We start from the raw sequence: 17,519 nt of genomic DNA on the forward strand, positions 1-17,519 counted from the left end.
TGTTGTAAAGTCAAAATATCCAACTCTGTTGTACAAGACCTTGCGGCTTTTTGGTCAAGAAGTGGGGTTTTCTTGAATTGACTGGCATCGGTTTTGTGGGCACCCAACTTTAACCAAAGTTTTTTTTTTATACCTAAATTCTTTTCGCGCAATTTCGAATCACAGGGTAAAATAATGATAAAATAAGTTTTTTCAGTTGCATTACTGGTAAAACCTTTTTTAAGTCCAAAAACATGAGCGAGTCACTTTTAATAATACTGTTGATTTTATAATAACATGTCACATGTATACATAGCACAGTGGAATGCCATGACAACAAATATAAAATACACATAAATTTATTTTGTAAATTTTACTTGAATAAAAATATACAAAATTCAAAAAGGATCAACCATAATTGTAAATGAATTACATGTATATATACATAATGTTCATTTTAAGTGAAATTCGTTAAAATTTAAAACTCTTTTAATAATATTTTGTAGAAAAACATGTAAAATACACAATATATTTATGAGTAAAATACAGAATTAACATGATTACAAATCAACAATGCATATATTTATTGTGGGTAAAATATAATGGCTTCATATTAAGATACATGTACAATAATTTCTTCAAAACAATTATAAACTACATTTTTTTCCAGGTTTTCTGAAATTCCAATAAAACCCCCCAAAGTATATTTATAAACATTTTTTTTTTAAAAATGTCTTTCATCTAAAATTAATTCCAAATTGATTAGTTTGAACTTTTTTTTATTTTACAAACATTGTGAGACATGTATTACATCACTTGTCCTTCACTAAACTCACATGTGCCACGGCCAAAAATCGAACCCTGGATGCCTTATCCGTTTTGACACCTTTATTTTTGTCTTTGAATGAACCAATTTTTGCATAAATATCTGGAAACCATTGATAAAGGACTGGTGACAAAATATCAGATCACAGTCTTTAATATTTACGTGGCTAAAAGCGTAACTATTAGAATGCTTCAAGAAAAATGTTTTTTTTTTCGGCATAAAACATCAATTTTGAACATAAATGTGAAAAACTGCAATCTGATTCTTACATTTATGCAAAAATTGGCTCATTCCAAGACAATAAAAATAATTAAGTTGTCAAAATGGTCCATTCTGAGAGTACAGCTTTAAGCAAAGAAACAATTGTACTTAAAAATTGCAAAAGATTGAAATATCTTACCACAACAAATAATTATGTACATATTCCTTTTTTACCACATCAACATTCAACTGAGGGTAATTTTAAATGACAAATTCTTGGAGCAATTTTGTACCTAAAAGAGGGAATATCAACAGTAAATATCTACAGGCCATAATTCATAAAGCTAAAAAAAATCTTCAGTCATTTTTAACTCAAATCGATTTCCTAAAATTTATTATGAAATCATATGATATTGATGGAATAGTAGGTGTTTTTAACATGAAAGTTTGTATATATATATATCGACCGACTATAAAAACAGTAAAGTCAGCACTTATTTTAAAGTTACGATCTGGTGACAAGAACTTCAGAGAACTGTTTTTTATTTCAGGGCTCCACAAATTCTAAATCAAATGGCCCTTGCGTATCGAAAATGGCCCTCGGAAACTCTGTAAATCTTGTTTCTGCAAAACACCCTACACTCAGGTTATTACACTAGAGTGACTCTCAATCAGATCTTCCGTACTTGACACAAGTATTGAAACAACTGATTCTCAGCTATGCCGCAGCTTGTTTAGCGTAATACATCAACACATCATAAAATATTGACACAGAGATAACAACAGTCTGATTATTCAAATGAGGAGTTTAAGCTTTAAGCCTGATTAGAAGATTATTAAACCCCTGTTGAAATTGTGTTCAAAGGTCGGATTCAATAAGCAACTTAGATTGAACTTTAAGTTAAGATTAGAAACTAAGAATTCTGATTGGTCGGTATATTTAGCTGACCAATAGGCTGAATGGAATCACTGAAGCATGTCTTAGGATCAGGATAAGATCAATATTGAATACTGGCCCAGAGCCAATTACATGTATATCTATTCCAAGCTATTTAAAAAAAAACTCAATGCTTATGTCCTGCAAAAATCTTAACAAAATTTAATATATGACAATCTGAATTTGAAAGCTCCTTATCCTGATATCCGAATCAATCCTTAATTATATCACCCTTCTTATAATATCATATATCATTCCTCTTATAATATCAATTGCATGTTGAACACATTATTACATATAATGGCAAGTACTGATAATCAAATGGCAAGTCAATATGTTGTCATAATCTCAAAATAATGCTCATTACTATTTTTGTAACAAATAATTGAATTTGTTACTGCAAGATAGATTATAACTTCAGACACTAAGAATTATATATATATATATATTACACACAACCTTCATTTTATTACAAACACAAATTTGAAATAAGACAATGATTATCTCAAATAAAAACATTATGTATACACAAGATGAAAAACATTAGAGATCTCTTAATTAAAACAGCCTTGATTCCATTCAATGTACAAATTTGTAAGAGCAACACATAAACATGTACATTTACAGAGCTACAGATAATGTTTAAGGTAAGAGTACACTAAAATTATACTAATTTTAGGTTATAAAAACTTCTTATTCAATTATCTCAGTCTTTTAAACACCAGTCTCTTCATAACTTTGATTGGTCAAATCACTTGAATTATCTTCTCCATCAGGCATGTGTCGAGAGCTCTCATTGGCTGAAAGACTGTCCACATGACCTGACAGGGCATTCTGATTGGTTGAGATCTGCTCAGCACCATAACTATATCCTGAGCTCTGATTGGCAGAAATTCCAGTCAAATGCACTGCAATTCCATAATTTTCAGTATTATCATTAAGTTTAAAAACTTTTGAAGGCAATGTCATTTTCATGTAGCCCTCATCCGTCTGCTGGTTGGATGAATCACAAGTCACATGACCAGACGCTTGATTTTGATTGGCTGAATCAAGTTCATCAATTTCTTCATAATTCTGAATACGCCTTGTAGCAACCCCGCCCATCTGTGCCTCAACATCACCAACTTTACCGTTACCCATAGCACTCTCCTCAACAAAAACATCATCATCATCAACATTCTCATTTTCCACACTCAAATCATTCAATCGAATTCTCGGAATTTTCTTTACGACATCAGCATGAACATTTTCAACACTAGCTCCAACTTTACTGCTAGCTTTCGCAAACTCAGAGTCAATTCCATACCTACCGTGTTTAATTTCTGAACTATGCACATTTTCCACCATTTTGTCATTAATATCAAATTTTCTCTCCACTTTGGGACTCATGACATTGGATTTCACACTCTTTGGCATATGTGAGTTTGGTAAACCATGGTTCTTAACAGAGTACCTGTTTCCATCCTTTGCTTTTCCGCTTTTTTTAACATTCGCGGGAGTATCATAAACATCCTCATACTCATGATAATGTTCGTCCGGTCCAATCTGACCGCCATCAATATCATCAAAGTTATACTGGTAACCGGCAAGTTTTGGTGCATTAGTATTCCCATAATCTGGTTCCCGAATTTTGCCTTGGTCATTTATACTCTGATCAGGCATCTTATTCCTATCATTGTTTGCGTAAGTGGAGTCATTTTTCTGCTCTTTAATTACACTTGAATAATAATCCTCCGGAACAATTATCTGTTTAACCTTTACTTTGCTATTTATAGATTCCTGACCTTCAGCACATGACCTCTGACCCTGAACTACATTATTTCCTGAATTCTGATTGGTCCATTTATATTTTTTCCCAGAATTCTCTTCACTTCCCTGAATTTGACCTTCACCTTGGTAATTTTCCATACCATTTGAATGACCTCTGTTTATATGGTTCATATCAGTAGTAGCAGCACCAGTAAACTTAAACATTTTTCCGCTAACATTATTATCATCCATTCCACTCGTGTTTCCGCCAAACTTATCATTTTTACCATTACCATGGTAACCACTTGTATTTCCATTTAACCTTTGACCTCTGCGTTTTGGGAAGCTATAAATATCATCAGGGTTTGAAGAAAGTGAAGAATTAACTGATGTGTTACATGATGAGACATATTCCTTGTACGATGGTGGTCCGGAGTAAGGCGGCAGGGGCTAAAAAATAAATCAGATGTAAAATCAGCAAACTATGTTTAGTTTCATCATAAGAAAATATATACTACAGTAATGATATTTTGTAACACTATTAAAATGAGTACAACAAAATATATATCATGGAGGTATCATTCTAAATTCAGTATCTCAAAATCAGTACTCTTAGATTTTTTAAATAGTTCTCAATATGCAATTCAAGTCTGCTTTAAGTGCTTAATTTGAGTGAAGAAAGTAGATGGCAAACCCCATCTGTTGTTTTTTCAGCGAAAAAGGAGTATTACTGAAGGTTTATTAAAGCCATTCCTATGTGCATATTGGCTCCTGCAACATGAGTACTTACTTTTATTTGAATATTTTGGCTGTTACTTTGGTAACAGACAATATATATAGCTGTTTAGGAAACTTGGGCAATCACAATGCCAACTTTTTTCTATATGAAATACAGACAAGCTTTTTTTTTTATTTCTCTAATAAATTTTACATATAAACGGACTAGACACCAGATGGTCCAAAAATCGGAAAATACAGCATTTCCTCAAAACAAACCTAGATTTGTCAATGACAGCAACTCTCATTTGAGTTTCCCCGGTTTAAAAATAGTGCATAATGGTTTCCCAGTTTGAATCGTATCTGTTTAAGAGAACAGATAAATATATATACCAACGCTATTTTTAAACTTACTGGGATTTACTTTGAATTGGAAAATGCTCAAAAACTGCGAAAGATCATGAGTTACAATTGATGTGATCCATCAGTAAGTTTCAATGTATTGTACACAGCGATGTCAATTTTGTGTTAGTTTTTGACAATTTTCCTTTTTTTTCTTGCATTTGTATCATTTGGTGTCTAGTCCCTTTAAGTAAGACAAGAGCTATCACAGAGACAGCGCGCTCGACTATTTCGCCGCTTTTCAGTGTAAGGATTGAAAAGTTTTGGCGAAACATGCATGGATCACTGTTAGATTAGATTTCAATGCAATACATGATGTGCTGAGATATTAACATAAATGTGGTAACATGGAAAATTTTAACCAGAATTTTTAAGTCTAATAATAAAGGGCCATTATTTGCAAAATACAGTTATCTAACTTGGTTATTCAATTACGTTGGGTGGTTGAATACCATTTTATAAAGTCTCAATGCAATACATCAAGTAGTTGCTGAGATATTATCCTATGTGTGCTAACATGCAAAACCTTAAGCAGAATTTCTAAGTCGCATAATAAAGGGGCAAAAATTATAAAATATGACAAGTAGAGTTATCTTACTTGATTAAAGAAGAAGGTTAAATGGTTGGGAGCCTGTGTGTAAAGTTTCAATGCAATACATAATGTATTCGCTGAGGTATTGACTTAAAAGTGGTTACATGCAAAACCTTAACCAGAATTTCTATGTCAAAAAAAGAGGCCATTATTTGAATTTAATGCAAACTAAAGTTATCTTACTTGGTTAATTAAGTAGGTTAGATGGTTGAGTACCATTGTATAAAGTCTCAATGCAATAACTCAAGTAGTTGTTGAGATATTAACCTATTTGTGCTTACACGCAAAACCTTAACCAAAATTTCTAAGTTGAATAATAAAGGACAGTTATTTACATTAAATGCAAACTAGAGTTATCAAACTTGGTTAATTAAGTAGGTTGGATGGTTGAGTACCACTGTATCAAGTCTCAATGCAATACCTCTAGTAGTTGCTGAGATATTAACCTATGTGTGCTTGCATGCAAAACCTTAACCAAGGTGTGATGCCGACGCCGACGCTTGGGTGAGTAGTATAGCTCTCCATATTCTTCGAATAGTTGAGCTAAAAATATTATTTTAATCCATTACCTCATCCTGCCCAGAGCTCCCTTGAGGGTCTCTGAGAATAAAGTTGCTATTCTCATTTTCCCCTTCTCTCCTGCTGTCTCTTCCCCCGTCTCTCATCTGGGGCTGCATGCTGAAGTTATCCCTGATTGGATCATGTGGACTGTTGTTTTTGGACCTCAACCTTTTTGGTATCTCCATATTCAGTTGTCCACTCAGATCGCTTGAAACTGACGAAGATCTCGATTTCGATTTCCTATCGACAATGTGAAAAGCTGATTGACCCCGATGAACAGGCTGTGGAGGAAGTTGTCGATCAGTTACTTTTTGGCGGGAAATCGGAGTTGGTGGCAAATTTTGATGCTTTCCTCTTTGAACCGGTTGCGACGGGAGAAAGTAGTTCTGAACCGATTGTCGTGACATTGGTCCCGATTTTAAATTAATAGCTGGTCCCGATCGGGAAATCGGAGCGTTTGAAGGATTGTTTAACATACTGTCAGAGTATGTCACGTAATTGACACTATCGACCGATTGTGTAATTTGCGCTGAATGGATATATGGATTGTACCCGTTTTTGATATTCGGAGCCGTTTGAATCGATTGTCTTATTTGCTGAGAGTGTAAATAACTGTCTGCACCAAATGTTTTATTGCCTCGATTACCCTGATAATACACAAAGTCATTATTTCCATTACTCACTAACAAGTCGTTGGATTTTTCGCTCGACTGAGAAGTCCTTCTAGAACTTGCAGCACTGTCGCTCACATAACTTTTCCCATCACTTCGTAATGGCTGTCTGTATGCCTGATTTAGACCACCATTATTATGAGGTAAATTTTGAGCATAAGAATCATACGCACGTTGGTCCCGAAATCTACCGTTAGCCCTTCTAGGCTGAGGAGTATGCGACCGTATTTTCTGAGGTATTATTTGTTTCTGAGATACTGGCTGCGGAGTTACGGCCCTTCGATTCCCTTGAACCCCACTCCCACCACCATAAATGTCAGTAGTTGTCTTCTGCTCCTTAGATTCCTGCAAATATCTCATCTGCAGATTCAAGATCAACAATAACTGATCTGTGTCCAAGGTATGCACAGTTGCGGCCCTTTTTCCTTTTCTCCGATGGTCTTTTAACTTTCCCTTCTTTTTCCCGTCAGTACCGAAACTTTTAGCTCTCTCCCTAGCTTCATTTCCTGATGAATCCAGAGAGTCACACGATTTGCTTAACCTCTTTGACACTGTAAAGCTATTTCTCCTGTGAGAGCCTATCTCTCTATCCGGGGTTTTCGATAATCTTTGTCTGACATTAATTTCTCGGTCGGGCGTTTTGTTGATTTTATATCTATTTGCTAAACTCTCCTTCCCAAGTTCAAGGTCATTCAGTCCTGGTGTCTTTGACCTTTGAACTTGTGTCCTTGACACTGGCTCCTGATTGGTCAACTGAGGAGTGACAGCTCTTCGACCTACAGTATTAACCTTATTTATAGAAGAATGACTGATTGGTGTACTTTCTCTTGTGCTGTTCTGGTTCAATGAATTACTGGTGCTATTTTTAGGCAAAGGTGTCTGACTGGTGCTATTTTTAGGCAGTACTGTTTGGCTATTTATAGTAACAGGTGTTTGACACTGCCCAGAGGTCACGACATCAGGAATGTCGTCCGATTCACTATCTGATTGGTCCTGAGAAGAGCCACTCACTGTATACACTTCTTCATAAGAATCGGCCTGAAAAGACAGAAGATATTAAGGAGCTCATAATTTTTCGTATAGTCAAAACTCGCTATCTCAAAGTCGTTGGGACCTTGAGAAATACTTTGATAAGAACATTCGCTATAATGCTGAAAATTACGCTGAAATGCATTTGCTTTCCTTATATGAAGGCAGAGATAGTTGCTCGTCAAAAGAGATCACTATGTAGGAAATGTATTAAACTTACCGAGAGGAAGCCTCGTTTAACGCTCTCCGCCCGCAAAATCAAAAGGGCTAACACAGCCGCTCCAATCGCCACAACAAACACCAGACAGTATATGATGGAAACTGTGTAGAGAAGTTGCGGTAGGAACGTTTGTACGTCTTCGCAGTTGGCGGCACCTTCAAAGTCGTACTTCGTGAGATCTGAAAATAAAAGGTACTTTTTTGTTATTTCTACACAATATTAATAGAATAAGAGAAATACAAGCTGATGCCGATATATTGGGTTGGGGTTTATTTCTTACAAGGGGCATGATTTGACAAATATTGTTGCCAGAGTTATGGGTCTTGCTAAATACTTGCCTTCCTCGATACTCCAGTGTATTCATAACATTTATGTTTCCCTTGGCAAATTGGCTAGGGAAACTTCCTAAAGCTTGAATATTTATAAGCATTTTCTGACCAATGAAAAAGCTGATTGCAAAAAGGTAGAATCTCCTTTTGGAAGAGCTATAAGCAAATTTGAAAAAAATATTTTATTTCCTGCCTAAAATGATTTGAAAGCCGAAATCTCATTGGATCATTCAGAACTAAAATTCATCCTTATCTTCTCGGCCATTTCCATACAGAATGAGGCGTGTCTTATGCGACCAACCAAAAGGCTGGATTTCACCTCATCCATGAGTACGAGATACAGCCCATTTGCCCAGGGTGTATATGTTATGAATACCCTGGGGTGCCAAGGATGCATACTTCCTTACATGTGTAAATAAAAAGTTCCATATCAATATCCTGGTATGTTCTTTTTAATCGTGACCAAGATTTTTAACTTGGACCTTTTTTCTTTAAAATACATTCAAGCCCCAAAAATAGTTGGTATTTCCGAAAATATTTTTCAATAAAATTAAGTTTTGGGAAAAGCCGTCATTTATTATCATGAAAAATCAAAATATTTCATAATCTTGAAAAAGAGCAGACCTACAAGTGAGTAAGTTTAATAATAGTTTTGTTATAACTACTTAACAACCATTAACAAGATATTTATATATTTATAAGACATTCAAGCAACATTAAAACCCTGATTTAGAAACATGAATCATCTCCGACTCATCATCTTACAACAATAAAAGAAAGGTTCTTACATATTCCACATTTTTAAGATTAGCTTATAATCCATAAAAAACTGTTATATTTCCAGCTTATTTCTGACTCTCAGACAATAATCTGTTTTATATCTTAAACTTAAATTTCAGATTCGAAGAGATATTGATAACCGGTTTCCAGTTAGCTAGAAACCAAATATTTCTCTTAGCTTTCTTGCAGTAACTAAGCAGAAGTCAATAAGACACATATTAATTATTTAACACTTAGGCCAAAGATATAATATACTTAATTACACCTAAAATTGCCTTATAGTGAGCTGCAAAAATCAAAATTATTAAGACAAGTGGTTTGAATAATGGATTCTAAGATATTTTTTGGATTTGGAGAAAGGCATAACATTTTAAGCACAACATATAGATTAAATCTAAGTAAACGCAAAAAGAAAAGTGGCAGATCTAAATAAATGCATTTTTGAATTGCAGGAGACATTTTTACAGCTTTTCTTGAAAGTATATTTCCTGTACAAAGCCTAGTCATTATCATTTAGTTTTAATACAAAGAGTACTGGTACAGGGATTCAATTCATGTAGGGGACACGTACATGTACTTCTAATACATAAAACTGCTATAATGACTCAACTAGAAAACCCCCAATTATTTAACACAGCCTAAAAGGATTTTCGAAAATCCGTGAGAAAGAATGAATAACAATCAATTGTCCAGACACAGCTTTTTAAAGGGACACCAAGTCTTGTCTTACGATTAAAATAGAAGAACAAATTGCTTTGAACAATGACAAACTTGAAACCCACAACAAAAAAATGGGAAGCACTTAAACATACAATATAATTTAATAATAAAAGACACAATTAGCCATACAAAGAAATCTTAAGACTTAAAAAATAAAAAACAAAAACATTAATGGAATCTAATACAAGGGACACCGATCGTATAAACATCATACGATCGGGTGTGTATGCAATGTGTATGTGTGCGTGCATGTGTGCGCGTGTGGGAGCGAGTGTTTGTACGTGTGCATGTGTGAGAGCATTATTGTTTCTGAATATATGTATATCCTATCAAAATACATAGATATATTGTATATGTTGAGAATTTAAAACTGTACTGATATATATATATCTATGTGAAAAATAAATGAGAAAAAAAGAGTATTGTCTTAGGCTTACAATGTTAAGATTTACTCTTAGATTATAACCTGGCCCCAATTTCTCGAAATTTCTTAAGCATAACAGGCATTAGCCAAAATACATACTTAAAATTAATGTTGATCAATGAAAATCTGGTTAATTGGGATTTTAATACAGATCATTTTTATTGAATTTCTTAAAACTATTAAAGAAGTAAGTATTACTCAAATCATAGTTAATCAAAATAAGCGAGCTTAGCTTAATCCTGATATAAAGGACTTAAGAAGTTTCGAGAAGTTAGGGCCTGCAGGGGGTCAGTTCAAGAAGAATTCTATGCGTGATTTATGACACCAAAGGGACATTTCAACATTGCAGGGGGTCGTGTCATCAAAAATCTATACTTAGGAGGAAATATGTAAAGGACTTAAAACAGTGCAGAACTCTTTTCCTGGAAACCTCGCTTTATAAAGTACAAAATTGCTACTAGAATTCTTTTTAAAAATGCCTTCACTACTATTGTTGATAAAAAAATTATTAGGCCAAAAAATTACAGCCTTTTCAGAAACAGGTAAGGTTAAAGTATGCTTATTTTTTTATTAGGCTTTTTTGTAATATATTGTCATCATTGGAGAATTGTGTAAAATTAATCATCTTTATAAATCTTTAATCAAAGGTTTTAAATAACATATATGACTGTTTTCGTGGCCTAGTGGTTAAGGCGTCTGCCTACGGAAAGGGAGGTCGAAGGTTTTGAGTCTTCAACAGGTTTGTTCTGACATGGCCGGTTGCCGACTGAGCAGCTAGTAAAATCGAGGGGTACCGATTGCCCGCCAGGTGCCTGGCATATGGGATAAGAATCAGGGTAAAGATGTTCTTGAATGTTGGTGTCTCATAACCAGAAGGGCTGGCCCTTAACTAAGAGGGGTGACACTATAATAAACAACTCTTTACTTTTTATCATAACACGTGCATACAGAATTTTTTGTTTGTTTAAAAGAATAGAGTCGGCAACTATTTTGTACATTAACGTTGGGTAACCCGTACATATTAATGTTTTTTGGGTTTTTTTGAAGCCTAAATAGTAAGAAAATGCTCCTATGATTAATTCTTAATGGAACTGATGGAACTTTTCAATTAAACCAACTCAGATTAAAATTAAATTTAAGATTATAATCTGAGTGTTTTGATTGGCCTGTAATTTAAAATTCATTGGCCAGTAGACTTAATAAAATCAGGCATATCAATAATTAGAATATTATAAAGCCCAGATGTTCTTGCCTTAATTCATACTGTGCCTTTAAGCCATCTGTTCCCCACGAAACTGCATTTTAATAATTAATTAACTAAATACCCCATGAAAATCAATTATCCTTGCTTTGTGGGGAAACAACATGGAAGAAAATCTGGCTCCACCATTTTACACTCTTTATCAATTTAAAACCCAATTACCTATGAAGCAAGAAGATGATGGCCCCAATTTTTCGAAACTTTATAAACAGGCTTTTAAAAATAGCATATTTCATTTAGCCAAAATACATGCATAAATTTGATTTCAATAAATGAAAAATTGTTTATAGTGATAATAACAAAGATAATTCCTATTTAAAATCCTGTTATAAGGGAAGATTCGAGAAAAATTGTCGCCAGATGATATAACTTGAAGTCTATGATCTTAAGATATTTTACAACGACGGAACAAAAATTAAACTTATTTAGCAAGCAATATTTCTTGAAAGTGTTGAAACAAGTAACTCGACATTTCAAAGGTGTAAGCTTTCTATATTCGATGTGCAAAATTACTGAATATAATAGGACCAAAGTCAGGGGTGTTTAATATAGTGAGACATATATAGGACCCTGGTTTAATGCCCAGCCTGGAGACATTTTATGAAGGGTTCTTGTTCAGCCTAAAACTGCCAAAAGCCCCAGTCACAACAAAATTGTGACCCAAATGCTACCCTACCGGGACAATGTTTTGGGACAATGTTTTTTTCGCTATGGTAATGCTACAAGGTTTCAGAGCAGACGCAAAATGCACCCACAATAGAGTGGCTGGCTAGTAACCATGAAAAGGCTGAGTTAACAGATTTAACAGTATTATAGCTTCATTGTCAATTACTGCAATGAAAGATGTCCCTTCCCTAAGCCGAGAAGAACAGACGATTAACAGGCTTTAAAAATAAATTTGAGGTAACTTATTAGAATGTTGTTTTTTTTAACCAAAATATCGAACCATATGTAACAGTTAATTAATAAAACCATTATTAATCAGGTGATTTCATATTGACGGAGTTATTTGTCCTTTCGGGCTCAGGGAAATAAACTAACCTTGGACAAATAACTAGGCTAATATGGAAACACCTAATTAATAACATTATAATTCTTCTTAACCATAGTTAACCATTCCAACGGCATAATACCTTCATCATCAAACTTCAGCGAGAAGACGTCCCGACTATACGCGGAGAAGCACTGACAGAGTTGTTGACTCTTGTAGAAGCGGCACATCGTCAACGTTCGCAGAGGTTGTAACATGTGGGTCAACGTGATTACCCCAACAAGCAGACAGAGGAATGCGGAGGCTACGTTGATACCGACAGTAGCTAGGACCTGAAAACATGGTAAAATATTAAACATAATACCAAGATATTTGACACATCACATCATCAACGTTCGCAGAGGTTGTAACATGTGGGTCAACGTGATTACCCCAACAAGCAGACAGAGGAATGCGGAGGCTACGTTGATACCGACAGTAGCTAGGACCTGAAAACATAGTAAAATATTAAACATAATACCAAGATATTTGACACATCACATCATCAACGTTCGCAGAGGTTGTAACATGTGGGTCAACGTGATTACCCCAACAAGCAGACAGAGGAATGCGGAGGCTACGTTGATACCGACAGTAGCTAGGACCTGAAAACATAGTAAAATATTAAACATAATACCAAGATATTTGACACATCACATCATCAACGTTCGCAGAGGTTGTAACATGTGGGTCAACGTGATTACCCCAACAAGCAGACAGAGGAATGCGGAGGCTACGTTGATACCGACAGTAGCTAGGACCTGAAAACATAGTAAAATATTAAACATAATGCCAAGTTATTTGACACATCACATCGTCAACGTTCTCAGAGGTTGTAACATGTGGGTCAACGTGATTACCCCAACAAGCAAACAGAGGAATGCTGAGGCCATGTTGATACCGACAGTAGCTAGGACCTGAAAACATAGTAAAATATTAAACATAATGCCAAGATATTTGACACATCACATTGTCAACATTCTCAGAGGTTGTAACATGTGGGTCAACGTGATTACCCCAACAAGCAGACAGAGGAATGCGGAGGCTACGTTGATACCGACAGTAGCTAGGACCTGAAAACATAGTAAAATATTAAACATAATGCCAAGTTATTTGACACATCACATCGTCAACATTCTCAGAGGTTGTAACATGTGAGTTAATGTGAGTACCCCAACAAGCAGACAGAGGAATGCGGAGGCTACGTTGATACCGACAGTAGCTAGGACCTGAAAACATAGTAAAATATTAAACATAATGCCAAGATATTTGACACATCACATCGTCAACGTTCGCAGAGGTTGTAACATGTGGGTCAACGTGATTACCCCAACAAGCAGACAGAGGAATGCGGAGGCTACGTTGATACCGACAGTAGCTAGGACCTGAAAACATAGTAAAATATTAAACATAATGCCAAGATATTTGACACATCACATCGTCAACGTTCTCAGAGGTTTAACATGTGAGTTAATGTGATTACCCCAACAAGCAAACAGAGGAATGCTGAGGCTACGTTGATACCGACAGTTAGCTAGGACCTGAAAATATAATAAATTTTTTAAATAATAACGAAGTATTTGACACATCACATCATCTACATTCAAAGAGGTTGTAACATGCAACGTTATTACTCTGACTAGGATACAAAGAAAAGCTGAAGCTACGCTGATACTGACAGAAGCTAGGACCTTATAATATATTAAACATTACGAGGTATTTGACACATTGTATCGGCAACATTTGCAGAGGTTGTAACATGGCGTCAATGTTATAACTTAAACTAGGATACAAAGAAATGCTGAGGCTATGTTAATACAAAAGTAGCTAGAACCTGAAAATGTAATAAATTTTTAAAATAATAACAAAGTATTTGACACATTCGTATCATCAACATATGAAAAGATTGTTTCATGGCATCAACGTTATTTAATTCAAACTAGGATACAGAGAGGCTATGATGATACCGACAAGAGTAAAAACCTGAAAAAAACATAAATGATTTAACATCATGAGAAAGTATAAGACATATCAAGCCAGCCCTTTTTTTATGGCAAATTTGGGGCCGATATTGGGCCCCATTCCCCATGGAGTAAAGTATATATTTTTCCCCAGGTTGTGTCAAAAATTCCCCCATTGTGGAAATTTTATTTTACTACTATCTGTAGAAGTCATATTTTCATTGTCAGACTGTGAAAACTGGTAAAGATCAGGTGGGCACCATGTTAAGTTTCAAACAATCGATAATCTAGCTTGCATGATGGTAACATGATTTTTGCAATATACAAGTTAAATTTCCCCTGTCAAAAGGCCCCGCCATACTCCCAAAATTTGGGGAAAAAGGGCTGCAAGCTCAAATAGGAAAATACAATGATACAAGTATACTAGGGATAGCCAGGATGTAAGAAGAGCAGGGTGCTGCAGAAAAGGATAGGATTCTAGTGATTGGATAAAAAGGGGACATTAAATCGGGCTATGAAGAACTTGAACATTATGAATTTGGCAATAATGTTTGAAATTGTGTTTACTTGAAGTAATTTAGTCAGACATGCTTTAAGTTTTTTATGTATTTATAATGCTATGAAGGCAGAACTTGATGCTGCGCTGGTCTCCATACGGCCAGGAGGGTGCTACAGAAAAAGAACAGAGTGCAACACCCTTCCATAACTGACTTCAGGGCTTTTTCTGTCCATTTTGGGAAAAAGACCCTAGACATTCTTGGAAATTTTGCGTCATGAAAAATGCCGAAATTGGGAAATTTTACAGGTAAAAGAAAAAGCTGTCAAGTCTCCAGCCAATTAGGAAATGATTTAATATTAGTTTATTTTCCCTTTAAAAGACCCAAAATGGCTAAAATAGCATTCCTTGGGGTGTATAAATATCTATTGCAATAAATCATGACAGATAATATTTCATACTGATCTCTGAATGTGATGAAAATAAATGATTTCCGAGTTCAATTATCAAAAAAAACTAATTTATAAGGATGTTGAAAATAAACCAGTACAACTAAAACAAGTTCTTTTTTTATTGTGATTTTTTTCTGAAGACTGGGAAAAATATCTCATATTTTGCTTTGGGAATGGGCCCGATAGTCAGACACATGAGTACTATATGGAAAAAGCCCTGGCCCCAATTTCTCGAAACTTCTTAAGCCTTACAGGCCTAAGTAGCTTATTTCAATTAGACAAAATACATACTTAAATTGAATTTTGATAAATGAAAAATGGTTTATTGTGATTATTATAATGATAATTCCTATCTAAAGTATAAAAACTCTTAAAGAAAGTAATATTACGCAATTTATTGTAAACCAAAAATTGTGAGCTTAGCTTAATCCTGTTATAAGGGACTTAAGAAGTTTCGAGAAATCTGGGCCATGACTTTAGCTAATACTTTAAGTTTACATAAGAAAGATAGAGCAGAGTTAATTCCCATAGTAGCTTGAACCTGAAAATGTGATAAAACATATGGCCGAAGAATATGACACATCGTCATCGTTTTCAACGGTTGTATTATAGATCATTTCTATGCATCAATGTGGTTTTTTGCAACTTATGTTGATTCCCATATAGCTCTAGAACCTGTATGAATCATTTAAAATATTTGGCTGAAATGTATACAAACATAGAAACAGTTTTAAAAATGATAGATGCCGACACAATGTAAACTTGCAGCATGTGGGCGTAATAGCCCGCACCAGCCTTGAGGTTTTGTTGATACAAGGAGTAGATTTATATAAACATGGAAGATGTTTTTTACATGAATAAAACCTAGAAGTACAATAGATTCTACAAAGGCAAGCTGTGGGTGGCCAAACATTTACCAAAAACTTATTTTTCCTAGTTTTGACAAAAGTTTCTATGCTCAGGATGCACCTTAAAGCTGCACTCACAGATTTACCGTTTTGACAACTTTTTAAAAACATTTCTTGGAATGAGCTATTTTTTGGTAAATGTGTGGAAAACAAAATATTAGACAGCTGAAAAATATCAGATCCAAGTTTTTCATATTTATGTTAAAAATTTTATGTTTTATTGCTAAAAGCATTACTAACAATGATTTTTTCAGCAATATTCCCAGCAGTTCAGATCTGTTCTATTTTGAGTTATATTACATTACAGAATTAAAGGCATTATCATGATACGGATTCATTCTTAGTCTTTTCCACACATGAAAACTGTCTATCTGCGAGAGTGCAGCTTTAAAAATTGTTCCTGAAATTGACCTGAAATCACTAAAAACGGTTATATGTTAATTTGAAACCTGAAAACTAAATTTCTCTAGCATAAACAACCCTTTTAAGTACAAACAGAATACAATAAAAAGGTCAATCTAGGGTCGTGTGAACACAGCCCCTAGTAATTTAAGTTACCATAGCAACTATTATTTCTGAATAGAAAATTTCTGCAATTTGCATTTTTACACAATCATACCCCCAAATCATTTGAAATTAAAGCCCTCTGGTCAAGGGGGAGGACAAAATAAAGCTTAAACATTTGGGTAGTTAAATCTCCACAGAACGAAGAATGTCATGTCCCCAATTCAGATAAAACTTCTCCTGAAAAGGATGTTTTTCAAGGCTGAGTGTTGCGTTTTTCAAACTATTATTTTAGACAATAAAGAACCAGTGTATGTATAGCACGTGATAATTACGTCATATATACTACATCGGAAGGCAACATTTTGCCTAAAATAAAGACTAAATCAAAGATAGCATTTCTTTTACTACACCATTTTAAATAAACAAAGGGCAGTCTATGCCGCTTAAGGAGCCGGCCCCGCCTTTGTTATATTACCGAAGTTTGATAAGGTGATTAGTTTCCTCAAACACTTGGACAAACCTTTTTCCAAAATGTTTTGATAGTGCTCCATCAGACAGCTATATTGTGAAAAGGTTTGTCGAAGTGTTTTAAGAAACAAAACTCTCAATTTACCTCTAGTGAAAGACCTGAAAGGTGGGAATCCGTAAGCGACGTAGACTGCGCTATGTTTGAATTAAAATGATGAAAAAAATAATGAAGTTATCTTTGTTTAAAGTCTTTATTCGAAGCAAAATATTGCCTTCCGACATAGCATTTATGACGGAAT

General features: G+C 34.7%; 1 protein-coding gene across 1 annotated transcript in view; it reads right to left on the reverse strand.

The window, feature by feature from the left end:
• Positions 1–316: 316 nt before the first annotated feature.
• Positions 317–17,519, reverse strand: part of LOC128222241 (uncharacterized) — a 35,944-nt gene continuing 18,741 nt past the window's right edge. The window contains exons 4-7 of the mRNA XM_052931194.1: positions 12,532–12,721; positions 7,885–8,063; positions 5,973–7,673; positions 317–4,142 (exon numbers count right to left, since the gene is read on the reverse strand). Coding sequence (XP_052787154.1) covers positions 2,658–4,142; positions 5,973–7,673; positions 7,885–8,063; positions 12,532–12,721 — 3,555 coding nt within the window. The 3' untranslated portion in view covers positions 317–2,657. The remainder of the gene's footprint in view (positions 4,143–5,972; positions 7,674–7,884; positions 8,064–12,531; positions 12,722–17,519) is intronic.

Source organism: Mya arenaria, chromosome 16 (genome assembly GCF_026914265.1).
Source record: "Mya arenaria isolate MELC-2E11 chromosome 16, ASM2691426v1".
Taxonomy (NCBI): Eukaryota; Metazoa; Mollusca; class Bivalvia; order Myida; family Myidae; genus Mya; species Mya arenaria.